This window comes from Poecilia reticulata, linkage group LG1, assembly GCF_000633615.1.
Source record: "Poecilia reticulata strain Guanapo linkage group LG1, Guppy_female_1.0+MT, whole genome shotgun sequence".
Classification (NCBI taxonomy): domain Eukaryota; kingdom Metazoa; phylum Chordata; class Actinopteri; order Cyprinodontiformes; family Poeciliidae; genus Poecilia; species Poecilia reticulata.
In genome coordinates, this window is record NC_024331.1 from 20,156,425 (window position 1) to 20,183,506 (window position 27,082).

Sequence of the window (27,082 nt, forward strand, 5' to 3'; positions counted from 1 at the left end):
ACACTGCTAAGTCCCGCCTTTCACCACCCCCCTGAAGGAAGAGAGCGAGTTTCACGCTTTCCTCTGTCGTATTCGATTCTCGGGGACCCATTTAAACTTCAGCTAATGGTTTTTTTCCCCCCACCCAAAGTCTATTCTTTGGTTTTAACACTTGAAACTCCGCACAGTAAATTCAGGACTGCAATTTTACCCTCGCCTTTCTTTCTCCTTAACCGAAAGTCTTAAAGGTAAGGCCATTGAAAATGCGTTTTACAACAGGTGTACAGCACAGTTTGCCTATAGGTAACACAGCCAAACTGTTCGTCCCCATTCTTCTTCGTATATGCTACGTTTAATTTAAGTAGTTATTTTGGCATGAGTGAGGGAAACTTTACTTTGTTCCTATGGCGTATTTGTCAGTTTGTTTATTTTATTTATTTAAATTGCGTTACAGTCAAATCCTTGTTGCAGACTCTGAGATGGAGCCAAGGTCTAGTGTTGCGTTCAGGAACTTTGCGAATCATCAGTACTCGAAGTTTACCCATCAGCGATTATGTAGCGCTTTTGTTTTTGTTTTGTTTTGTTTTGTTTATTGTTTTTTCCCGTTTACCCATAAAGTCTTATTTTTAGTCCATAAGGATCACTGTCTTAAACATTGGTTTATAGTTTGTAATCTTGCTTTGTATGTAAAAATCCGTTTTACCTGACGTAAAAGTAGTAAAGGCACTTTACCTGACATAAAGGTAACTTAATCAGGGATAATTGAAAGTGTATGAAATTTTTCATGAATGACACATGCGATGTTTTCCAACAGCTTTTGCCTAAATGTCTAGATTGCTAGTTTTGCCACTGCATGTATTCGTTTAATGTTGACGTTCGAACGTAACAAACTGATGGTAACGCAGCATTTTTGACGTCTTACAGTCATCTGTAATACTTTCAAAACTACTATAGTGATCACCTGATGGTACAAACAAATTGTTGCTTTCCGTCTTGCTGGCCTATGGGCGTGTTATCAAAATTTTTTAACTTACAACGAGAGTCGCATGTCAAAGAAATGAAATTGACTCTATAAGTATTTCAAACAATACTAAAATCAGGGTTAAGAAACTGCGTTTTCAAAAAAAAAAATCGTTTAATTTATGGCCTTTCATTTACATTATAACCAGCGAAAATGTGAATATAACAAAAATTATGTGTCACAACATAGAATATAGCAAAAAAAAAAAAAAAATTAAGTAAGGCATTTCTGCTTGAATTCTATTTTTTTTTAGGTAAAATGTTACAGCTAGATCCTGAGATTAGGATACAAATTTCTTCCACATTATTTCACTCAACAAGTGATCTTTAATGAATAATCAACCAGTTTTAATGGCTGGACTAAATGCCACTGAACTGACACATACCAGACCTTTTTTATTCAGGCCAAAGGTCACATTCATTACTATAGAGCCTTAAATTTTTACCATTAAAATCTGTGACAAAGAACAATGCACTACAACTGCCTATATTATTTTTCAAGGGAACCATTATAGTTAAATCCCAACAGTAAGATATGCATTATTTACTATTTCTGATGGAAACCAGTCTTTGCACATGCTAATTAGGCATGTGCTCACATATCAAATTCATTGGACTTTAGTAAAGAGGTACATGACAACATGATTAACAAACTAGTTGGTTGATTTAAAAACAATCTATTCATCTTCATGTAAATCAAAAATGATTCTGCCAAGCCAAAATCTCAAAAATAAGCACCCAGCTTTTATTAACTTGATTAAAAAAATATTACTTATATTCTGAGTTTATTCATGTTATGATAAATTCTTGAAAGTGCAACCCGCAGTCACAGATAAAACATTGTTTTTGTGGGAATGATGGAGCTAGTAATCGTCACTCAAGCAACTTGATAAAAATTGTCTGCTGCTGATGCTCTAAATACCTACTAACTTTCTCTTGGTAGACAAGACACAACATTTATATTTCAGCATAGCTCTTTGGAAGTCGCCAATGTATGGTTGGTGTAAATGTCTTGACTGCCTTTAGTGACTGAGGTATTTCAAAGGTTTTGGCCATAATTAGCTAAAAAGTGTTACTTTCAGTCTGGCTGGCTTTAAATGTCAAAATATGAGCAGGAATTGGAGTAAGCTATTCATGCTAGAGTAAAATGTGTAATCCACTTGCTTAGTGTGAGAAGACTTTTATCCTCTTGTTATTCTTTCTGGCATTACATAAACAATACAAAATGTCTGTCTCAGAGTCCTCACAAAGCCAGTAATTATTTGTGATGATAGGAGTTAAATCCAGCTTGACAGGACGTTGACACGGGTATAAGATGCTTTTGATATGACGACCTAGAGTAGAAATAGCACAGTATCACGGTAATGATAGATGGATTATTAAGAAAGTTGCGTAACTTGATCCACTTGCCTTGCTTTTTCCAACAATTTGCCAGTCAGCTTTTAGCTTGTAGTTTAGCTTGTAGTTTTGCAATGGATGGTGGTCCTTTAGTTTCCACGAGGTAACCTGAAAGATCCTCAAGCAGCTATGTTTTTCTTGTGAAGGAAACGTGCATCAGCTTACTGTCATCCTGCTAATCGGCAATATACAGCAATAAGTGAAAAAAAAAAAAATTAAATAAAGTTGGTCTTTCTGGGACATTGACTATCGCCTCCCTGAAAGGACTTTGAACTGGAGGATTAGCATGTTGGACAATGTTGGTAGTTTGGAAACCACAACCTTCTTAAAAACCTGTGTACCTCAGTACTGATCCACACCTAACCCTGACTGATGGAACTGCTGCAGATGAGAACATGTTTTTTAAAGATTGGTTGATGGAAGAGATCAGGGAAATTATTAATGTGCACCTTTTCCTAATGCCAGCTTTATTGTATTCTAAAATAATTTTGGTTATTTTGCCAACTCTGACCTGGGTCTGATTCAGGTCTGTGTTAATTTAACACAGTAACAAAACTATGTTAATTTAGCTACATGCAGTCTGCATATAGCAATACGGGAACTTTTCAATCTTTCTTTGGCCTCTGACCTGAAAAACAGTTTATGACCCAATGTTTTAAACTTTTTAACTCTTATCCCTTAATCATAAAGCCACCATTGGGGTTATCAATGTTACAAGTGATGCATCTTGGGCAATACCTGTTGAACTAGTTCTTGTATGTTGAGGCTGGTAGTTGTAAATCAGCAAAAAGTATATGAGGTAAGTACAGTAGATTTACGTGAGTGGACTCCTGCAGCTAAATGTCTAGTAGCTTCTTTCTAGTGCTGTTGTTTATCTTTGGACAACTTTAATATTTACAGGTGTTATTTAACCATAAGCATAAGTTGACCTGTGGTTGTCTGTCTGTCAAATGTTGATGAAGCTTTGAAAGATAAGGGCTTGCTGAGGGATCATGTTGCCATTATAAACAGCATCTTATGTGCCGTGGCATGGGAAAGCCAGGTGATTTTTCTTTCCACTTCCATTCTGTTTTCAAAACTATTGAAGATGTTAACTGCTCTGCTGTCTCCTCGTCTTGCTGTTGAGAGTTTTGTAGTACAAGTAATTGGACACACTGTCATATTGCTCACATATGTGCTGCCCGTGTTTTAAAAACTGACCCTTGGAATAGCTCTGCACTGGCAAGTTAGATCTTTTTTTTTTAATAAAGATTTTCATTATGCAGTCATACTTTGCTTGCAAAGCTGACATGATTTCATTCTTATAACCCACTTTGTTTGTATGTGTGTGTATGTGTTTCTACATACTGCGAAGACACACCACACCTTCGATAAGTCTTGTTGAATTTTTTTTTACAGTACTGAAAAGATAGGAGCCTGTCACGTGTTTGATGTCAGATCTGACCTTCTCAGAACACACAATTAAAATTCACCTTTCGCTACTGTGGAAGCAGTTCTGCTCTAGATCAAGAAAACATCAATTTTATGGGGTTTAATTATAGTATAATAAAACAGGTTATACATTTCTTTCTTTTGGTGTTGTAATAGATTTGCTTTTCATTGAGGCAAAACAGGAAGTTGCAATATGAGCCAAGTATTTCAATGGCTGAATATAGAAGAGGTTTTTAATATTCACATGCGTATTGTATGCGTGTCACACAGATTAGGCCTTTCTGTTGTACTGTTGGACCAATGTATATTATGGAGCTAAGGCAGAAAAACAACACAATTATGTGTCCTGTGGCTTTTTATTTTCCTTTGTACAAAATACATTTTCTGACTGCAGGGTGCTTGTAGGTGGGGTATATTTTGTTTGCTGAAGCCAAACTGGTCATTAGTTACACAAAAACTGCCAATTACTGTGAGATTTTTCTGCTCTCTCTCTCCGTCAGTGAATATGTATTTTAGAGGGAGAACTTTTGCAGTAATTTTAAACAAGATTGTATGTTGCTAAAGTTCTTACTGGTAATTTTTCCTTTTTTTTTTTGTTTTTTTTTTGTTTTACATATATTGATTCTAATTGTTTAAACCCATAACTTTAACATACTTCCATTAAAGGAATAACGTTTAATGGTTAGAGGTACATCTTTAACCCAGTAAATATTTCTTCCAAACTGTTACAAAATTTCTTATCAAACGATCCCCTTCATCCACATGAAGGTGCTTCAGGGTAACTAGACCCGATTGTTAGTAATTTAAGTCATGACGCATCAGAGTCCTGGGTAGATGGCGACTGGTTTCTATAGTTACTGTCAACAGTCTGGACTTTCGAGTGCTTGTTGCAATATACTCTGGACAGTGCCAAACAAAATGGTGACCCGTCTTGAGTCCTGTTACGAGCCACAGCTGTTTGCAGGGACGAGGCGCATACTGTGCACAAATAGACGACTTATTCACGTCATAGTTTACATACTACAAAATAGATATTTGGTTAGCAGAAAGGATAATTCTGTCATTTCATGTAGATACAGATAAATGCTCATGCTAGCAATAGCTCTTATACATCTAGTAATAAAATACGAAAGACTTGATATGTTACTGGACTGATGCAAAGAACTGATCATTAAACACTTTTGCTTTGGGTCTGAGTATTGCTGACACATCATCAGTCTCTCCAGAGATGCTTTAAAGAACATGCAAAGAACCCTGTAATGCAGTGTACATATAAAACACAAACTGAATTATTATTATTATTATTTAATAAATTAACAATGCTAAGCCTCGTGGGGGCACAAGTAAAGCCTGGTGGCTCGCAAGTCTTAGAATACACTGAAGGAAATCCTGGACTAAAACTAAGATAAAATGTAATTGGAAAATATTGATACATAGTTTTTAAATTTGTGTTTTTGTTTATTTGTTAGGTTTTAAATACTTATCTGAAAAGTGTGGCAAGCATTTTGATTCCAGCAGCTTTGATACTGGCTGTCAGGTCCCTGTATGACCGGTGTCAGAGTCTGGTCCGCATTGCCGGCAGTAAGTCGGRCTCGTTTCCRGKGAGAGTTGGACTCCGCCAAGGCTGCCCTTTGTCACCGATTCTGTTCATTACTTTTATGGACAGAATTTCTAGGCGCAGCCGAGGTGTTGAGGGGATCCGTTTTGGTGGCCTTAGGATTGCATCTCTGCTTTTTGCGGAKGATGTGGTCCTGTTGGCTTCATCGGAACGTGATCTGCAGCTCTCACTGGAGCGGTTCGCAGCCGAGTGTGAAGCGGCCGGGATAAGGCTCAGTGCCTCCAAATCCGAGGCCAAGGTCTTGAGCCGGAAAAGGGTAGARTGCCTTCTCCGGGTCAGGGGGGTCGTCCTCCCTCAAGTGGAGGAGTTTAAGTATCTGGGGATCTTGTTCTCGAATGAGGGAAGAAGGGAGCGGGAGATCGACAGGATTGGGGCAGCATCTGCCGTGAAGCGGGCGCTGTACCGGTCCGTCGTGGTGAAGAGAGAGCTGAGCCAAAAAGCGAAGCTCTCGATTTACCGGTCGATCTACGTTCCCACCCTCATCTATGGTCATGAGCTTTGGGTCATGACCGAAAGAACGAGATCACGGATACAAGTGGCCGAAATGGGTTTCTTCCGCAGGATGGCTGGGCTCTCCCTTAGAGATGGGGTGAGAAGCTCGGTGATCCGGGAGGGACTCAGAGTAGAGCCGCTGCTCCTCCACGTCGAGAGGAGCCAGTTGAGGTGGCTGGTCAGGATGCCTCCTGGACGCCTCCCTGGTGAGGTGTTCCGGGCTCGTCCCACCGGGAGGAGGCCTCGGGGAAGACCCAGGACACGCTGGAGGGGCTATGTCTCTTGGCTGACCTGGGAACGCCTTGGGGTTCCCCTGGAGGAGCTGGAAGAAGTGGCTGGGGAGAGGGAAGTCTGGGCCTCCCTTCTGAAGCTGCTGCCCCCGCGTCCCCACCCCGGATAAGCGGAAGAAAATGGATGAATGGATGGATGGATGGATGGATGGATGGATGGATGGATGGATGGATCAGTACTTTGTAGAAACATCCTTTGCTGCAGTTATAGATGCAGGTCTGTGCTGGCACGTTTCTACCAGCTTTGCACAACTGTAGTCTAAAATTGTCACCGGTTCTTTACAAAATAAAAAACGCTAAGTCAGACTAGATGGAGATTTATCTATGAACAACAGTGTCTAAGTCTTGCCAAAGACGTTCAGTTAGATTAAGCTGTTCTATTGCTGGAAGATGAAATTTTCTTGCAACTTCTAACAAATTGCCCTGTACGTCCTCTCATCCATTGAGTTTTCTCAAAAAATTATTTTCCATCATCATGTTTCATTGTGGTGATGATCTGTTCAGGGACATGTTGATGTCATTTTACATGTAGGCCAAAACGTTCAGTGTTGGTCTCGGCTGAACAGAGCATCTTCTTCCACATTTGCCATTTTCCCTACGTGACTTAGTCCAGCCTGGAACACATAACTTCCTGAGGTTTTCTTTCTTCACTGATTTTTTTCTTTCTACTGTTCCCCGAGTTCCTTTTCTGTGAAGTGTACAATTAACACTTTTCCACTCAGCTGTTTTCTACCTGAGCTGTGACTCTCTAAAGCTCTTCATGGACCTCTGTCCTATCTCTCTGGTTAATGCTCTCCCTAGAAGGCCATATCTGGGTACGTTGTACCATATTTTTGCATTTTTAAATTATGGATTGAACAGTGCTTTGTGAGCTGTTGGTATGTTGTTTTTTAACCTAACTCTGATTTTATTGGCTCCTTGATTTCATCCCAGACTTGTGTGCTGTGTTCCTTGGTTTCATTGATGCTTCTTCTTCTTCTTCTCTGATATTCTGTAACAAACCTATGATGTCTTCTTATACAAACTGGATTCATTATATTAAATTATGCTATATAATGTTTAAACGTCTTCTGAGTGCAAATGATCACTTTTGGATTTTGTTTTGGGTGTATCAGAGTACAGGGGGCTGAATTCATATTCATGTCACATGTTTCATTTTCATTTCTCTCATCAAATGGCCTTTTTTTTCTGGTCCATCACATAAAATTCAAATAAAATAAATTGAAGTGCGTTGTTTCAACATGACAAAATCCTAAAAGGTAACTGCAGGAAACTGTCAGGAGCTACATTAGTACTTTTACATTAATAGTTTGTTTTTCATTTAGTTTTGGATTTCTACTGTGTTTGACCCACAGTCACAGGATGTCTCTGCAGCATGGTTATCTCTTAACAACAGAATGCTCCCCCGCCTTTGGGAGAAATCGCTCTCATGAGAAAGGACTAGATGACCTGTGTGTAGAGACAAAACTTGCTTTTCCTTTTTATCACTCCCTTCCCTGCTTTTATGCTAAAATAACAGCATTTCCTCTAAGGTGAAGCAACCTGTAAAAAGAGAGCATACAGGGGCATTTAAAATAACCAACATAATTGAAACTCGTCATAAGGTGGTTAATCATTAATACAAATGAGAGCCACAAGGAATGAAAGTGGGCGTATAGGAGCAGTGACATGATAAAGGCTCTTTGTGGTTGTGTTTGTGAATAGAGCGGCCGGAGGTTTAACTGGAGTGACGTTGGTACTACCCACACCATGTCAGCGATGGCCCTGCTCACACTGAAGGGGTTTAATCCAACAACGTCAAACCAAAACAGAAGCTTAAACGTCCTGAGACATAAAAGCTGCGCAAATTTAAATGTTAAGTCTGTTTGGAAGCAGTTCCATTTTTATTTTCCAAGAGCTATATTTGGTTCAATACTTGTTTTTTTTGTTAAATCAGCCAACGGAGCCGATGATCAGTAAGCTGACAGAAAAACATTTGATTATTGAGAGAGGTCAAGTAAATTAAATCTGTCTAAAGGAAAAACAACTAGAGGAATGCTGACACATCTTCTCTGTAAGGCTGAGATCTTTATGGAAGAAACAGAAAATGCATAATTTACATTGTCAGCTTCTTTAACCTCACCCTTTAAATGATTAGATAAAGATAAAGATGTTTTTTTTTCCCCTCATCCTCGGTAGTCTACCTGTAAACTTAGCATTATTTATTGGGATGCACAATCATTTGCATCCCAAAATCAACATCCTCTAGTTAGACACATTGTGTTTACACTGTTATGGTTCCCTTTAGCCAGAGTTGCTAGTCTAGCTGTGTTCATCAGACTGTGCGAGTTGTTCTTTTATGTCAGTGTACCTACATAATATATGTATGATGACAAGGCTTCGTGTCAGGCTTTCTTTTACTTAGTTCATTCCTTTCCCATTGTTTTTGTGTATTTCTGGCCTGATGAGAATGTATTCCTGCTGTTGTTCATCATAGAACATTTATTTAGAGGGCAAAAGATTTCAAGGTTCTTCCACAGACCTCTTTGCTGCTCATGGCAAAGATGTTGTGTAGGTTTTAGTTGATGACCATACAGGCTGATTTTGTAGTCACTCCTGTGGGGATTTGAGCAGGTTTTGGATCACGTGCCTGCAGAAATGCCAAATGACAACATGTTTACAGTTTGAGCTGAAATACATTTGGTGTTTAGCAGACGCCACACATTTATGCTTGTATTTTGAAGAAAATATGGAGAGTTGTTTCAGTCAAAATGCAATCATACTGGTGTTTATTTTGTGGCACTTATTTTGTAAAGCAACGTCATGTATTTCATGAACTTATTATTTTTTTTAACTCCTTTTTAATTTCTGGTTCTTTTTATGTCACATTGTTTTCTATTCAAACAAACTGGGGTGTGGGGGTGGGTTTGGTCAGAGTTTCAACATCTTCATGAGGGTGTAGCGTGTCCTCAGGCAGATTTATAAGGGCTTGAGCTGACGTACCGTACCGGCCAATGTAAGAGGCGGAATATCTTTGGAGTATAGGAACTTGTCTCCGTTTATTTATAAGCTCTTGACAACCTGAAGGGACTGATGAGAAAATGTGAACAAACCATAATTACCCAGCTCCAAAGGGAAAGCAAGGCCTGTCGTGCCCACATCACACCTGTCATGCTGATGTGGCAGAAGCGAATAAAAATCGGATGTTAAATTATGTCATTCAGTTTCATTAGCAAACCAGCATATCATCTTCAAGTTCTCATGTTGCCATTGACATTTTACCCGCTAAGCAATTTTTCTTACTGGTTACATGAGCCCAATTGATTCATGATATGGCGCTGGACAAACGGGGCTTAGGGGAGAGGAACACTGTGCTATGACTGGCCGTTAAGGTTGGAGGGACTAGTTGTTCACTTGGTCAGGTTCTGCACCACCAGACCCGCTCCAAATAAAAAAGCTCTACTGCCTTCCCCCTGAATATAGGAATGTGAGCTGAAAAGAGCCTGAAATCAAAACAGTTAAAAAAACAAAAGTCCATGAAATATGTAAAATAGCTTTGGAAAATAAGTCTCCCATAAAAATCGCCATTATGAAATGGATAAACAAATAAATCCTGAAATAAATGAATAATTCCTGCTCGGAGACCGTTAATAGGTTTATTACAATTTTTCAAGGAAATACTAATTTTGTTTATTTATGATAAGCATTGTTCTATTGTTTGTGATTAATGCATTGTTTGTATTTTCCTAAATTTAAATTTAGAAAAATTTTAATTTTTCTAAATTTAAATTTAGAAAAATTTAAATTGTGGTGTAGTATCATCTTAGATACTACACCACAATGCAAGATAAATTGCATAGTGCAGTAGATAATTTCTGTTCGTTTCTCCATTTAAAAAGACTAGAAATTTTATGTAGTATATTATTTTTAAGGATTTATTTTTTTGCCATTTTTCTGTTCAACATTGCTAACATATAATCTATTTTTTTATCATCTGTATAGCCATGTTGCTGCCATCGTCTCTGCTGCTCATTCTCAGCTTCCTCACCTGGAGTCCCAGTGCAACACGGGCCGCTAAAATCATCGTGGTCCCACCCATTATGTTTGAATCGCACCTCTATATCTTCAAAACGCTGGCGACGGCACTACACCAAGAGGACCACGAGACACATTTTCTAGTTTCAGAGGGCCGTGAGGTCCCGCCCTCTCCTCACTACCATTTGCAGCGCTATCCAGGGATCTTTAACAGCACAACAGCTGACAACTTCCTCCAGTCCAAAGTCAGCAACATCTTCTCAGGCCGCTTGACATTTCTCGAACTGTTTGACATTCTTGACCACTACTCTCAGAACTGCGATGCTGTTGTCGGCAATGGTGAAGTAATGAACCGCCTGAAGGAGGCCAAGTTCGACCTGCTGCTGGTGGACCCCAATGAAATGTGCGGTTTCGTCATTGCTCATATCTTGGGCGTGCAATATGCTGTTTTCAGCACAGGCTTGTGGTACCCTGCAGAAGTCGGAGCGCCGGCGCCGTTGTCATACGTGCCAGAATTCAACTCACTGCTGACAGACCGCATGTCCTTAATGCAGAGAATTGCCAACATGGGCGTCTACCTGGCACAGCGGTTTGGAGTCCATTACATTGTGTTACCAAAATATGACCGGATTATGAAGAAGCATGGAGTAAAGCCTTACGCGGCCATGGCCGACTTGGTGCAGGGGAGCAGGCTGTGGATGCTGTGCACTGATATGGCTCTGGAGTTCCCAAGACCCACCCTCCCTCATGTCGTCTACATTGGAGGCATCCTCACAAAACCCCCCAGCCCTCTACCACAGGTCAGTGCAAAGATGCATGTTTATGATGTGGAGTATCTGTTTGCCCCATGTAGATTTCCTCAGTTTTGCTTTTTCAACACACTTTTTACAGATCATTAAACAAATAATAATATCAAACAAAAATCTAGAAACTGATTTTGCCGTATTTGGTGCCATTATGCCTTTTTGTGAGGGAAATTTGTCCCGCTGTTCTTTGCAGAGCTCTCTTATTCGTGATTACTGTTGAATTATTAACGCTTCTCTTAACTGAGACAAGTGATATCTGAAACTATAAATATCATTCTAGGTTCTTTTATGTAATTCTGGATGAGTTGTTGATGAGATCGTGGATTAAGTTTGGTAGACTGGGCGCTTCTGGGAAGGTTCATCACTGTTTTATGATACCTTGATTTCAGGATGATTGCCCTCAGTGTGTTTCGCTGGAGTCCAAAAAGCCCCATAAATGCCTTCAAATCATTTTCAGAGTAATAGATGTCAATGAGTTTGTTTCTAATCATTGATTGAGTTTCTGTAGATCAGAACATTATGTGCTGCTCTTTGAAAACTTTTAGCCCTCTTTATGTCTGTCACTCAGATTCTATTAAACATTTTTCGTAGTACTACAGGTCAGGCAATAATCAGAAATTAAGCTCAGCTGTCCAGAAAAAAAAGAACCACTAATTAATGGTTTAGCAAGCAGAGCAGTTATATTATCACATACGGTCAGATTGGTGTCGATTGCTCTTTTCTCTTACGAGATGAAAGTATAATTTGAAAACAACTTTACGCATTTTCTAATTTTAATCTTAATCTGATACTAAATTGTGTTTGATCCTAATCTGTAAAGGGTCAAATACTTTTTACAGCAGCATGGGCTAGAAAGTTACTGATTTGAAAAAGCTGCAGTCTCTAAACCATTCAAATTTTTCATCATGCCACTGTTACAGTTCAAAGTTCCTTCATTAAAATACCAGATAAGGTTCTGCAGTGAGTGGAGTTGGGAGCAAAGCTGCTCCACACTCGCGCTACTCTACTTGTTTCAGAGCACCACCACCCCAATCTGATTACACTGAAGATAGCCGGCTGCCTGGGAAGTTATGAGCTGCAAGCTAGAGGGCAACACCAATTACTGTTATTAATGTCCTTTGAAAGCTAAGTTAACCAGAGTGCAGTCAATTTAACTGAACCCTGATTATTGGCCACCCGATATTAATATTAAGCAGAGGCATTTTTATGATCCTGACAAATATGGAGCTTAGCTCAGGTCAGAAACAGGCACTTTTACAAGAACAGTATTATAGATTGTAAATAAGTTCATATTAACATAATATGGATCATACCGTTACCTGTACTTGGATGGGTTTTTGTATGTTAAACAAATAAGTATAATCTTTTTACTTGGCTGTTTTTATTGTTACCAGCCTGAGTAATGACTAAGAAAAAGTGTGCTAATTTGCTAAAATAAATCGTTACAGCATTTTATTATAGCTATAAAAAATAATAATACTTGCAAACTGATTATGCGTTGGAGACTCATTCTGCCTCATAAATACTATCAGTTTATGTGAAGTTCTTGTTTAGCTCCGGTGATAAGCGTTTCCCTCTTCACTTTTCATGCTCCTCATTCCTTTTAGAAGCACACACTGTCCAAAATACAGTCATCATTTTGGTATAAATTAATTCACCATACAAAACGAGACTGGTTGGATTTTCTGTCTAGTACACATCCAGTGATATGAGTCAGGCCTCAAGTCAGTCTTGAGGCCTGACTCAAGACTGACTCAAGAAAGTCAGGCTTGTCGAAGGGAGATGGAAAAAGTAAGAAGTTTTAAAAAGTGCATATTTGTACTTTTTAGAATTTCCACATTTCATCTTGTTGGCATTTATTAATTTGCTCTGTAAGAGAAGAAATTCTTGTTTTTGTAAATGACCACAGAAATGTTTTTGATCAGCTTAATGAGTTAAACTTGATAAATCCATCCAGCCCGACTCTGCGGAGGAAGCAACTTTGCCGTTGCTTAAGTAACAGCAGAGCTGCTTCCCCCACAGAATGGACCTTTTTTCACCTTTCTCAGTCCCAACTGTATCTCTCTGACTCAGGATAAAAACCTTCTAATAGTTGTCTCAATGCTGAGGTCTGAAACTATCTGCAGAAGGAATAACCGTGGCTTTTTTTTTCTTTTACATAAAAGTGAATAGATCAATGTACAAATTAAATTTGAATATTGATCTAAATACAGTAATACCGTGGTATTTCTTTACAAGAATATTATCCTGTGGGACTATCATACTCTCATTCCACTACAACAGAAGTTGTAGAAATCTACATTTCTTACAGGCAGTGCCATAAATATCCAGAGCTAAGTGCTTGTAACCATGGCACTGAAATACAGTGCTGCATGAAGACTTGAGTGTAACTACGCCATTATGGAAATGTGTTGCCTCGTGTGCAATATTTGTTTCTTGCTCCCTCATTGACTAAGGAGAGGTTCATTGTTTTGAAGTTGTACTTTGGAAAATACTTTTCTTTTTTTCCTTCCCACATTGATTTTTTTTTTCTAACTGATATTTCTTTAGCATCATCAGTCCTACATGGTTTTAGGTTACAAAATATATTTACAGTAAGGGGTGAGGCAAGAACCTGTTCTTGTTTCACAAAACAAGCAAATTTGTTTCCTAAAGTTGTCTAGCATTCAAGTACAATATTTTAAAATTTTTTGTTTTAAAACACTGAATTTTCACACCGTTAGCAACTTATCCCTGTTCGTTTATTTTAGGGAGTCCTTTCAGCTTTTCTTTCAAAACGTTGGATGTACTTCTTCTCGTTGTTGTTTCTTTATCGCTATGTATATCTTATCACATCCTGCAACAGAGTGAGCCTTCATGGCCGAGGTGGGGGTTAGGATGGGCTAGAGCTGAATGCATATGGTAAATTTTAAACAGATGATAATGGGAGCTATGGGGAGCAGAGGCGGGCAGTGACGGGATTTAGTTCAACGTTTGGGCATTGAGAGCGCGGGCCGTCGGTATCTGCTGCTGGGGGTTTTAGGAATGCCACTCGAGGCGAATAGGGAGCATTGTGCCGTACTGTGTGGAGGGAGTCATAATGGAAGTGGAGGGAGAACGCGCTCATTGTTCTGAGGAGAACTCTCGGGACACTGGGACTCTTTTTAAGAGGTCACTAAGGCTGCGTTGTAGGGATGGTAGGGCTGTTCCACAGGGACACTGGGCCCAGTGTGCCCATGAGGTTGCTCCGTGCCAGGACCGACCTGAGCTGCTGCAGCTGGACTGACAGTCCCTTTCCTCTAATTGTCCTGTTCTCCTGTGACTTCAACATCCTTAATTAGTCTGTAAGCACTGCTCATCAATACAAACTCCCATAACAATTTACCTGCGGTGCCCTCCCGAATGCTTGGCAACCCCAACCAAGAGGGGGAAGGCAAACTTAAAATAGATTCAATTTTTTTTTTTTTTTTTTTTTGCTGTATCTTTCTTTATGCAATCCCTAGAGATATTTGTATCTACCTCTCTTGACATTCTGCTCACTAGGTGAGGTGGGAAGAAAAACTGAAGTTGTTCTTCAGTCTTGGTTCTCTTTGTTTTGGTAGTTTTAAGTCTTGAAGTACATCTTTGACTCTACAGACAGGTTTACACCAATAGACATTTCCCCCTCAATGCACATCTACCTTTCTCTAATGACATGTTCTGTTGTGTTTCTTGGGTTCCTTTACGTTACGGGAACCAGGGAATTTACTGAAAATAACTATTTTTTTAATGCTGAAAAACGGTCTCAAATTAAAGGTTGGATTTGTCATGAAGAGATTATACTACTGCAATAAAATGGTTACATATTTGTAAAGGGTTTTAAATAATGTCGGTTGCAATGTTTATTTTACTTGAGAAAATTTCTAAAAACTGTTATAAAAAAATTTTGTTCAGATAAATATCTATTCTGCTGAGTCGAAATGGAGAACGTCTGTAGTTTTCTTTGAGCTCCTCTTCATGCCTAAGAATTCACATTGTGTAACAACATCCTGTAATATGACAACCGTGGTTCCAAGTAGCAGGCGTGCCCAAAAATGAGAATAAGTCCCCTGACGAGATTGAGGAACCAGACTTTGTCTTCCAGGAACTCAACCTGGACAGAAGTAGCTTCTTGGCTTAATGTCCCAATGGAGCTGAGTGCTCAAAGAAATCTAGTTCAATTAAAATTCAATAACAAATATAAAATCCCACAAGCTTTCTACCTTATTTTTACTTCTTACTATATACTATACAATGGTGGAACATTATGCCAGATCAGACAAGTAAAGTTTTACAAATGTATCCAGAACAAAAAATTTTTTTATAAACTTTTTTTTTTAAATATCAAACTGATATCACAAATGTGCTGAGAAGCAGTTTTGAAAAGATCTACAAAAATTTTTTTACAGTATTAAAAAGAAAGAAAACTCCATTTTGCTTGTTAACTGGTGTCAGTTGAGCAAAAGTTTAGCATTTAGCAAGAAAAAATACCCACATTTGTTTATTTGTGTTTTATGACAAAAAAATACAGGTTGTCATTTTCCTGTGAATATTTTGCAGTTCTACACACAGCACTAATAAATTTTTTTTTTATAAAAAAATAAATACTATTTTTTGTCATTCATTGCTCTCCATACTTTCAGAATAACTAGAGATATGTCTTTGTTAGTTGACACTTTTACGTGTTTTCCCATTCATTGCGCAGTCTCTTAAATCTGCAACTGGATTATAAATTTGATATATTGTGCAGCTCTTTTATGCAGTCCGTTTTAAAAATCTAAACTTGTGTAACGCTCACAAGCAACCTGATCTTTCGCAGACAGTGCATCAGAAAATGTATTTAATTTATTACAGAGATGGTCAAAGTAAGGGTTTTCAGCTAAATTTTAAATATTAAATTTATTCCCAAAATAAATATTACTGTCGTTGGTACCAACTACAGACTAAACACTTGGGTATTCCAACATTGCATATGCTCTTTAATAAAGCTATTGATAAAATAACTTTTCTCAATTTGTAAATCCAGAAAAGAATCACTGAGAAATAAATACTGTTCTTTTTTTTACTATCACTTTATATTGTCCCTGTAGGGAAATTTGCCTCATTGTAATTTGAAACATTTTTCCTTAATGTCATAAATGGTATCAAATCAATCAAACATAAGACTGTTTGATTGTCTTATGATATAAGTCAAACAGTAACATTTTTGCATCTTTGGTCCTTTGGATGATTGTGAAGAGATGAAGAAGCAAAGTTCGGGTTATAGATTATCATGCTGTTCTGGATCTGTAGCTTATTGTAGCTATTTTGTCTCTGTTCCTTCAGTATTTTCAGGCCCTGGTGAACGACACAGCAGAGCATGGCTTTGTGGTGGTGTCGTTTGGCGCTGGAGTCAAGTACCTCTCCCAGGACATTGCTCACAAACTGGCAGGAGCTCTGGCCCGTCTGCCACAGCGTGTCATCTGGAGGTAATGCTCGCATGCGCCCATTCATCTGTCACAGAATAATGTTTGAACAGAATTTTTGTTTTTATACTCATCATTCTTGATGTCACATGACGTGGAACCCCATAATCAGCTATATAGCTGGTCAGGAGCATTGTAAAATAAAGGCAGTGCTTTGTCCCTCAGTGCCGGGCTGTTTGCTAAGGTCAGAGTCCGGACCCACCCACATGTGCGTAATATCTGGAGCCATGTCGAGCGCAGTGATCTCCTTTACGTCATGAGACTTGCCTCTGCAAAACCTGATGACTTCCATTTTTAACAAAGGAACTATTTCATTTTAATTACTGCATCAGATCACAAGAGTATAAAAAGCTGGATTAGTTTATTTTCTAAACTTCCCTCTTTGCTGGTGTATTGTAATACACATGAAGACGGATAACTACAGTAATTGCCAATGCGCTTTGGTAGGTATGACTTCAAAGTAAGGTAGACCTTAGGTAAACTGTGGGAATAAAAGCATGAGACATACACTGGCCTTTATTGTAAGTACAATATAAGAGAAGAAATAAAAGATTGTGAGCAAAGAGAGAAATGGAGGGGCTGGGTTTTCAAACATAGCCTCTGAACATGTTAATTTTTAACTCTTTGTATATTTAGACGGTTGTTAGTCATTGACTACAGTGACCCAGATCTCTGAGTTGTTCTGACCCCGTACTGGATTGGGAAAATCATCGTAAAACTGACTGGCCTCCAGTATAATGTCCTATCCCTAGGAATCTAACAGTAATACTCATCACTCTTCATGATCTTCCCAACAGAAATGTTCTGCTGACATTTATTTAGGAATATTTGTGAGCACGAACATTATCGGCTCCAATTTTAGGGACAACTTGTATCGATCGTCATGTTTTCTTTCACCTTTGCTTTAATGTTCCATAATGAATTGTATTATAGATTAAGTTTTGTTGATGCTACATTTGTTGGTTAATATATATAACACACAATAAGTAAGTATCTATGATTAGGAAATCCCACATTTTCCCTTCACTCACATTGTTGTGTAGTCTTTTTTTTTTTTTTTTTGAATGAACGAATCTTTGTTTAGACTCCACACCTTGTGAATAAACACACAAGAAGCAGTGAAAGGATAAAGTTCAAAGTTGACAAACCGCATTCCTAACTTTGCAAAGACAGGACGGACGACAGGGAAGAGAATGCCTTTTCTGTGCAGGAGATAAGAGAAACAATATATGTTAAATGTTTGTGTGTTGTTTGGCTTGTGATTAAAGAAGCAGATATCAATGATCTTGAGACTAGATGTGCTGCACATACTTTTTGTTCTTTTATACATATAGCAAGCTCAGTAGTTCTCATAATTAAGATGCAGCATGCTGTCTTTCACTATTTTTAATGTAAATATGAGCTAAAAATTGGTGCGTTGTTTCTCTCCATTTCTATAATTTCGTAAACTAAACCAGGGTTATTTTGGAAACTGGATTGTAGTGATAAAATAACGAGAAGCTGATGTCAGTTATTTAGCACCCATGGAAGTTTGTTGTGAACATGACTCTGATAAGACTGTTTTTTTGTTTTTGTTTTTTTTTTATATGGTGCCACAGGAGAGAAGTATCCCAGTTACATGGAACATGACACCTTTTATTGCTCCCACTTACTAAATGTTCCCATGATGTGCATATTTACACAGCCAAGCCTCATCCGCATAATGGTCATGTACGTCTTATTCAATTGCAGGGTAGTTTTTGTGTTGCTGCGTCACATTTGATTTCTTTTTTTTTGTTTTACAAACAGTCAAAATTAAATCCATGAACTGATGCATAAATGAAGACAAAGAGAAGATTTTGTTTAAAAGCTTTCAGTGTTTATTAAAACCAAGAGGATGTAAGAGATGGAGGGCCAATGTGTTCGAAAGGGGGATCAAACCAAATGAATTGTTTCATTGATAAATGCCTCCATGAATGCCGGCTTTGATTGGCATGACAATGAGACGAGGCTTTGTTGACTCTGGATAAAAGACTTTGAGTCACGGAGGGAAGCAGACGGAGATGGACAGATGGAGGTTGTTTTGTAGCATGCATATGCATCGCTAACGGAAATGCTTTACACGCGCACTCTTTCACATCCACCGATCTCGCACTCTGCTTGCTTTCACACAATGACAAGTGTTAAGGGTCTGGGTCATGCAGTTCAGTCACTCTTTGCCAGTTCAACCTTCTGTAACCTTTTATCTCAGATTCACCCGTTAATGAAATGTCTAGTTTTACTATTTAGACATTGTGTCCATTCCAGGAATTTTTCAGAAGAGAAGCATACTTTCATTAAAAATTTCATTTGATAGTGGCAAACATAATAAAAAGTGCTCAGCTAAAAAAAATCTTTGGGTTATATTCCATATCCCTCTATTATGGAGGGAGAGGGTTATAATCATGATCAGCTCCAATGTGATCAAAGATCATCTGATGCCTGTGGGTACTGTTAACATTGTCTTTTTGGTTTTTCTATTTGAAAACAATTGCAAAAATAAAGTAGTCATGATGTTTTTTGCAGTACTGTGTGTATTGCAAAAATCTCCAGTAAAGTTGTATTAATGAAAATAGTTGATATGCTCTGAAGAGACTTTAATTTTCCCAAAAATGCTTTGACTTCCCCAAAGAGAAAAGGCGCAACATTTTATAGACTCATCAGACTTACGATCTTTCTTTTATTCTCCAAGCAATTTTTCAGGCAACATTCAAATACTGTAAAGCTTTGTGGCTCAGGGATCATGGTATGCTGGTGTTTTTCATACTATGACGTTTGGCCGATTTGTTGTATACCAGGAATACTTAGTTTGAATAGCAGGATCATTAGTCGATTTCACGCTACATCAGCACCCACTTTCTGCACCTGTAGCCTGCAGAAAGTAAAACTATATTACTCTTTATCTTTATCTGGTCAAAAAAAGCTAGATATAAAACAACAACCTTATATTTTGGCTTTAAATATAAATAATAATCAAGCACAGCAGAGTTAATTATTTTGATTTTACATTTTTTAGATTTAGATTTTAGAAATGGTAAACAAAAAAGAAAACATCATGACTACTTTATTTTTGCAATTGTTTTGTAATAGAAAAACCAAAAAAACAAACCAAAAAACAAATTGGTTATGATAATATTTTAAATGATTTACCAGGTGTAGTTCGCAATATGAATAGTTGTTTTTCTTGTTTACAATGACCCAGACTTTATACATCAGTCCTCTTCCCCTCAGAACCACAGAAATTGCTGAAAAGACTGCTGCCATTTACAGTGCTAGTTAATATTAAACTCTAATACTTAAGAGATGCATTCCATTCACATTTCCTTCATAACTTGGGAGTCATCCAATTCTTTAACTAAACCATTGTGACACACTATTTTATGAACAATGTATTTGGATAGGCAGAATTTTTTTTCTTATCCTATCGTTATCTAAAGAAAATAAATGGTGGTGAACCCTGCATGCAAAATTTATCAATTTTCCATAGAGATATTTTTTTTTAGGAAGGAAGGAACTTCTGTAAATATAATAAAATTCACCCATTAATAATTTAAAAGCTTATATTTAATCAAATAAGATAATACCATTGCTTTATTTGCTCACAAGCACCACCTGGTGGCTATTGGTGGGAAAAAAAGTAGCTGCAAAATGTTTAATATTGATGTCAAAATCCATCAAGAAAATATATATGAAAACATTTGACAAAATGCAACATTTATTGCTTGTTTCATCATTGATGACTGTATGTTTTTATGATGCAAAGCACTTTAAACTGCCTTGTTGCTGAAAATGTGCTACACAAATACATTTGACTTAACTTGATATAAAATAAAAAATCTAACCCGAGTCCTTTACTCACTAATTAAATAAGATAAGTAGACACGGGCAGTATCCATAGATCTTTCTGGCATCGTTTTATTGTACATACATGGCATCTATTAACTGATACATAAACGACTGAGCTGACAGGCTTGTTAGTGGTTGGTCCATGAGGCGTGTGGTTATGCAAACACTATGACATCATGAGTTATTACTTTAGAACTTGCTTCTGGTGTGAGTAATGTATTCATATTTGCCTCCCTTTGTATATCGAGCCTCTGTGTGAGTGTATTAAAGTATGTTAAAACAACTGTGAACTTCATTGAATTGCAATTTACCTTGTTAAGAAGTTTTGTTAGCACTTGCAGAACATAAGTCAGTTTAATTATGCTGTGCACAATAAGGGGATTAATTTAACGGTTTCTCATTTGACTGCACATGGAAACCTTAAAAGCACGTCTAAATCTCTGTGTACTTTCAACAATATTTACTTTCTAGACATTTTGAATAAATACCTCTGCTTCAATTCTGAAAGAGGTGTTTACATATATATATATATATAAAACAGAAGGACATAAATTTTTAGTTTTGTATTGTTAGGACCTTGATTTGTCTAAATCTTAGCATCTCACATGGCTGAAAAAGTATATATGCAAATAATTTCAGTCACTCGCATTGTATTGTATGTGCCACAGGCATGGTACATTTGAAAAATATTGCAGGTTGGAAATGAACCACGTCCCAGTAGTAAAAGAAAAAGTGTTGGGTCCTTTCACTATGATTTTCCTTTTTTTTCTTTTAGATTCTCTGGAGTAGCACCCAGTAACCTTGGCAACAATACCAAGCTTGTTGATTGGATGCCACAGAATGACCTATTGGGTGAGTGCGTACCATTTATATTTAGCCTGGTTTTGTGTACTGTGTTTTATGGTCCCTGAAAAGAACATTTCATTGTAGAGTTGGCCTGAATTCAAAGTCCAAATAAACAGATGCTGTAAAACACTCTTGTCAAATGAGATTGGCCCTTTGGCCATGCTGATATCTCTATGAACTATGGAAAACCACAGGAATGCATTGGTACAAACAAAATAAATAAATACAGTAGATTTATCGCCCAGCCCATAGATGTATAGATGGATAACTGAATAATGGGACTTACCCGGTTGTACCTGATAGACGTTTCAGAGACTCATTAGCCACTTTAGTGGTAAAATCTAAATGTCAATGCTATCCGTGTTCTGCTCTAAAGATGTGTGAACAAAGGTTAGCAAATATTTACACATTTTCATGTTTGACCCTTTTCAAAGGTCAGAGTAAGTGACTCTGTTGACACAAAGGGGAATACATGTTTAGGTTTGCTTTGTTTTTATAAAGAGGTGATCAAATCAAGATTTTATGGAGAAACTTTTGAAATAATGTGTTTTCAAAAGATATGTTCCACTTAAAATGATGAGTCTCTGTCGCGTGCCCTGAGAGCTGTAAATAATTATATCAAAACAGGAGTGCAGGAAACGCAGCATGTTAATAGTTACTAATGATTTCAAAACCTATGATTCCTATCATCCAGGCCATCGACACACTAAGGCCTTTCTGAGCCACGGGGGCTTAAACAGCATCTATGAGGCCATGTATCACGGGGTGCCGGTGGTGGGTGTGCCTCTCTTCGGAGACCACTATGACACCATGACTCGCGTGGCAGCCAAAGGGATGGGAGTCATGCTGCACTGGAAAGACATGACAGAAGAAGATCTCTACGCTTCCCTCAGCAGTGTCATCAACGACCCCAGGTTGGACTGATTTAGGTCTTCTCTACTGCCTCAGGTGTAGCCACTGCCCAAAGCACAGAGAAGGCACGTTTTAGTACCGCTGACACCCGTGAGCGCTCCACTGTGGAGCGAACCTTCTGCTTCCTACAATGCTGGCGGCAGTGTGTAACTTGTATTTTTCACGCCACTACCGTGGCTACCAAAAATGAGAACTTTTCAACTCTCCACCTCACTCACATCAAGTTCTGCCTTGTGAAATAGTCTTTTTTTTTTTAACTCATTTCTCTGCGGTTTCCATTGTTGACCATGAAATAACATTGATTTGCTGACTCATTTAAATGCACTGACATTCACCAAGAAGTTTGCATTCGCCTTCCATGGTTGAATATTGGTGTGTAGGGGGGCCAGAACCTGAGGCGGATGTAGCAAACGAGTTTCAGCTGCTATTTATGAAGGTGAAATTGATTCCTGGTGTGTGTGCTCATGGTTTCATAAATCAAGATTTATTTTGGTGCTTGCCATTTTCAGCTTTTGGGTGTAGGTAGACTAAGACTAATCTCTTTTTTTCATAGTCCCCATGTTTTTGTTTTTTTGTTGTTTTTTTTTAACCCCCAGCTCTGCTGTCCTCATGTTCCCAGGTACCGTGAGCAGGCTCGTGTCCTCTCCAACATTCACAAAGATCAGCCAGGCCACCCAGTCACCAGGGCTGTGTACTGGATCGGCTACATCCTCCGTCACAGTGGCGCTAACCACCTGCGCTCGGCTGTGTATGAAGTGTCCCCCTACCAGTACTTCCTTGTGGACGTCGTTCTTGCTGTTGCAGCTGCCGGCGCTCTCATATTGTTTTTACTGCGTAGGTTGGTACGTCTCCTCAGGGGCAAGGCCGGCGACCACAGCAGAAGAGTCGACGGCAGCATGACCAATGGACACTGTCACTCTGAGAGCATTGCCAACGGGAAGCACAAACGCAACGGTTCCTTGAAAACCGAGAAGAAGATAAATTAGTGTTTCTGAATGGCGACTTGAGGAAGAAGTTGCCCTAAGGACTCAGTTCTAGGTTTGGTTCATTGCTTTGACAAAAAGCGTGGAGCAAAAGCTGTTCTTAGGTCTGTGTCAACGAGGCAACTGCTACTCAGAGCAAGCACAAGGCTGTAGGAGGATACACTGCGTTGTGTGGGGACAGCGAGGCATCGGGTGCTCCAAGTCTGTTGTGTGTATGTGTGTGTTTAGATGAATGTTTGTGCTATGAGGCAGAATTAACAGAAAAAAAAAAACAAAAAAAAACAAAACTATAACCGCAGCTACAGCGAGACACCGCAAGTTGTTTTTTACGGATGAAATAAAGGAAGGACACATCTATACGAGCATCTCATCTACTCCATGTTCCCTGCTGGCTTCCTCAGCAGAGGGAGGACCACCAAGTCTTCATCCTAGGAATAAAAGCAACAAATCAAACAGCTTTGGATTGATCCTGTGTTTTAAAGTGTCTGGTGATAACTGTAAATAGAAGAAAAATCTATTTATTGCTGCTCGAATGCATTTTAATGATGGACCTTTTTAACCTTGTCTTTATTGTTAATTTATTTCATCTGTCTGTCAGAGATGTGAGAGCATGACTGTGGACGTACACTCCTTATTCCGAGATCACATCTCTCTTTGTATTAGTGAAACAAGCAACTTTGACAGCAGCGATCGAGGATGAGTCAGAGCATTACTCATTTACGATTGTTGCTACCGTAGTCCCGTTTCTTCAACCTGCTCCCGTAATCTATTTATTGCAGTAAAAATTTCTTGCCCTGTTGCCATTTTCAGATCTGCTCTTGACTTTGTACATCATTTCTCCATTTAGTTGTTACTTAAATTCTGTGCACTAATTTCAACTCATCACGATTGCTAGCCTTAAATTACTTTTCCCACAGTTTTACTTTGATAAGCCTGGAAGACATTGCCGTTGCCATCCATGTGCAAACCAGCAGACTTTATAGAGCTTATTATAATTTCAACACTTGAATGAAGTGCCTTCTCAAGGCTTTATGTAAAATCTACAGGGCTCTCCACATTATTGGCACCTCTACTAGATATCTTTAAGCAGCTGTTGAACAAATTAGTCTTGCACTTTACCATAATGATTTCACAATATGTGTTTTAGCCATTCTTCAAAATGTTTGTATGATTATTTAGTAATCATTGACCTGTTTCCCTTTAGAGTGTGTGTATGAAGTCACAGAGGCCTATTTCAATACCTGATGGTGTTTTTTTATTTTTTTTATTTTACATTTAATTTCTGTCTAAGAACTATTCATAGGTAAAGCAAAACTTTCTGTTTCCCTGGAGAAACAACAATATCACCAAGATGCCATTTTCTTTTAGCCACTATTCCAAATGGAAAAAAAGAACATGTTATTTGAGTAAGACCGATGTGTTTTGATCTATATGAGTAAGAACATAAGTAGAAGAAAACTGCTACTCATTCAAGCTTGAAAATATCAGCAGAGACAGTATTAAAAGTTTTATAAAAAACTTAAACTGTGGCAAACAAGGTCACTTAGGAGAAGAAAAAAAGCATTAAGCAGCACATATGCAACTCATCCCAATCGAAGTTGACCAGTGTCTGTACACTTCACAATAATGAAAGACTTCATACTTTCTAGGAGAATGTAGACATAAAGCAGGGACCCATTTCTCTTGGCCATTCTTCCAAATGGGAAAGGGGGAAAAAAAGTGATGACTTGAAACTATTCCTATGTCAGAAAACGGGCTTTAATTGCACCACGTTTAACCCAAGCTTATCTTCCCACCCTGCAGTGGCAAAGGTTGGTAAGAGAAGTGTTACCAATATTGGTCAGCAGTAAACTTTTCATGTGTCTGACAGTAAAAGATAAATTATTTTCCAACTTTAAAAAAACAAAAAAACTCTTTACCAGGGGGTGCCAATAATTGTTGAGTGCACTGTATGTTTCCCTGACTTTTCTGAGTGTTTCATCACACATCGTTAATCTTATTATGGGAATGAGATGGCTCTACGTTTAGCTCTATGAGATTCGATGACATTTTTGTTCTATGAAATTAGAACGTGTAAACAATTGGGTGTTTTTAAGCTGTCTTCTGTTACTTTTTTTTCCCTTTATCTTGTTTCTTGGCCTTCCTTAGGAACAGATGGGTGAAACAAGATCAAAAGAAGCCATAGTGTAAAAAAAAAAAAAAAGATTCTTTTATAGTTTCTTGTAATGTGACACGAGCTAAAAGTATACATAGAGCTGGGAATATTCGGGCAACATCAACCTCTGCTCATTGTAACACTTTGGCATCGGGTACATATAGTGTATGCTTTCTACTCAGACTCATATAAGCTTCAATCACAGGTAAAAGCTAGGATCAGTGATCCCCCCCATGCTTTTTGTAAAATATCCCTGAAACAAATGACTTTCATTTCAGTAGGATAATGTCACTGTGAACATTTTCAGAGAATCCAACCTTTGGATTGAGAGCATTTATTCAGATGGGGGCCAAGCGTGTGGGGACACTTAACTGAATTATAGCTCTAACAATTTTTGGCACCCACCAATATTTCCTATATGATTAATTTCTACATTTGATTTACTTCCTTAAGAACCATTTGTAGCCCCAAACTTCCTGTTTTTCTCCAACAAACAAATCTGACAGAGAAGCCAATTTCTCTTCAAAGTCGGAAAAACAACGGAACCTAACGCTACACTAATCCAGATAAATAAAAAAAAATGATTAGAAGATAACCAATCAGCTAAATTCCTATAAAACCCCAATCAGAGCAATAATTAGAGTTTTTTTTTAAAAAAAGACAGATGGATTGACTTTTATGCAGAGTGAAAAAGACAAAAAGGGAAATAAAAATAAAAATTCTCCGACATCGACAGTTGTAAAATTGCAGCAAATGTTCATAAGTTGTTCTTACACTAATTTACCTGGGGTGGCAATAGATTTTTGTTAAGGTGCTGTAAGTATTGAACTAAAGAAAATTTTCATTTGAACAACATAAAATAACCAACTTAAAGGGGGGGGGGGGAAACTTGATCTCTCTCTCTCTCTCTGTCTCTCTCTTTCTCTGTGAGCTACATTTACACTTGCACCACACACACAAACCAAGCCCTGCTGAAAAACAACAGACTCTTATACTTGAATCAACTTTCTCAATAATCATCTGTCATGATGTCAGCAGTTGGGCTCTGGTAGTAGGTGGCGTTGCAGGTGCTACAACAGGCTATGAACAGGGTCTGAAGTTTAGAACATGTTTGATATTCCTTCCTTGTCATGTTTTCAGTATTAATGTTGTAGCCCCGACCTGTTAAAGAAGGCGTTGACATTTTTTTCTTTTAATGTCTAGATTCACATCACTAGTCCTGTGAAGTTTGTATGTCATCAGCGTGAATACTGCCTCCATTGGTGCACATACTTTGCTCTCTTCTTGGACCTCGGATGTAAAAGTTCTCCTTTTGTCTCTCACGCCGTTTAGATTTTGTTTTACCCTCTTTACGGAATTATATCTTTTCTCTCTTTTGCCCCCTCCACTCCCCCTTCCATGCATGTCTTATGTTGTAAATAGAATGTAAACAAAATACTAACGCTGAATAAAAGTCAAATATTTTGTTTGCAGACCTGATGGAAACCTTCTTTCCTATCTCGCAAACATGGAAGGCAAACTTTGGGTGTGGAATGTCGGAATGTGGCGTTATCGTCACTTACAGTAACCCTGCAGAAATTATTCACAAATATTGCTTCATTGCAAGTAAAATATATGTGGTTTAAATAAAAATGTAAAAAAAAAAAAAAGTGGGGCTTAAAATTTTGTTTGCTCAATGAAAACAACCGAATGTGACAGAATATTTGAATCCAACGCAACTTCACCGACAACGAAAGGTAAAGCTGAGCATTTCGCAGAGCAGACTTTCTCAGCTCGTTGTTTCTTCTCTCTTCTTCACAGACTTCGTCTCGG

The 27,082-nt window shown here is 38.2% G+C and overlaps 1 protein-coding gene across 1 annotated transcript; it reads left to right on the forward strand.

The window, feature by feature from the left end:
- ugt8 (UDP glycosyltransferase 8) lies at positions 1-26,744 on the forward strand. Its single transcript, XM_008413599.2, has 6 exons — positions 1-227; positions 10,210-11,042; positions 16,371-16,513; positions 21,150-21,226; positions 21,915-22,134; positions 22,752-26,744. Exons 2-6 carry the CDS (start codon positions 10,212-10,214, stop codon positions 23,116-23,118), a joined length of 1,638 nt encoding a protein of 545 aa, XP_008411821.1. The 5' UTR covers positions 1-227; positions 10,210-10,211; the 3' UTR covers positions 23,119-26,744.
- The last annotated feature ends 338 nt before the right edge of the window (positions 26,745-27,082 follow it).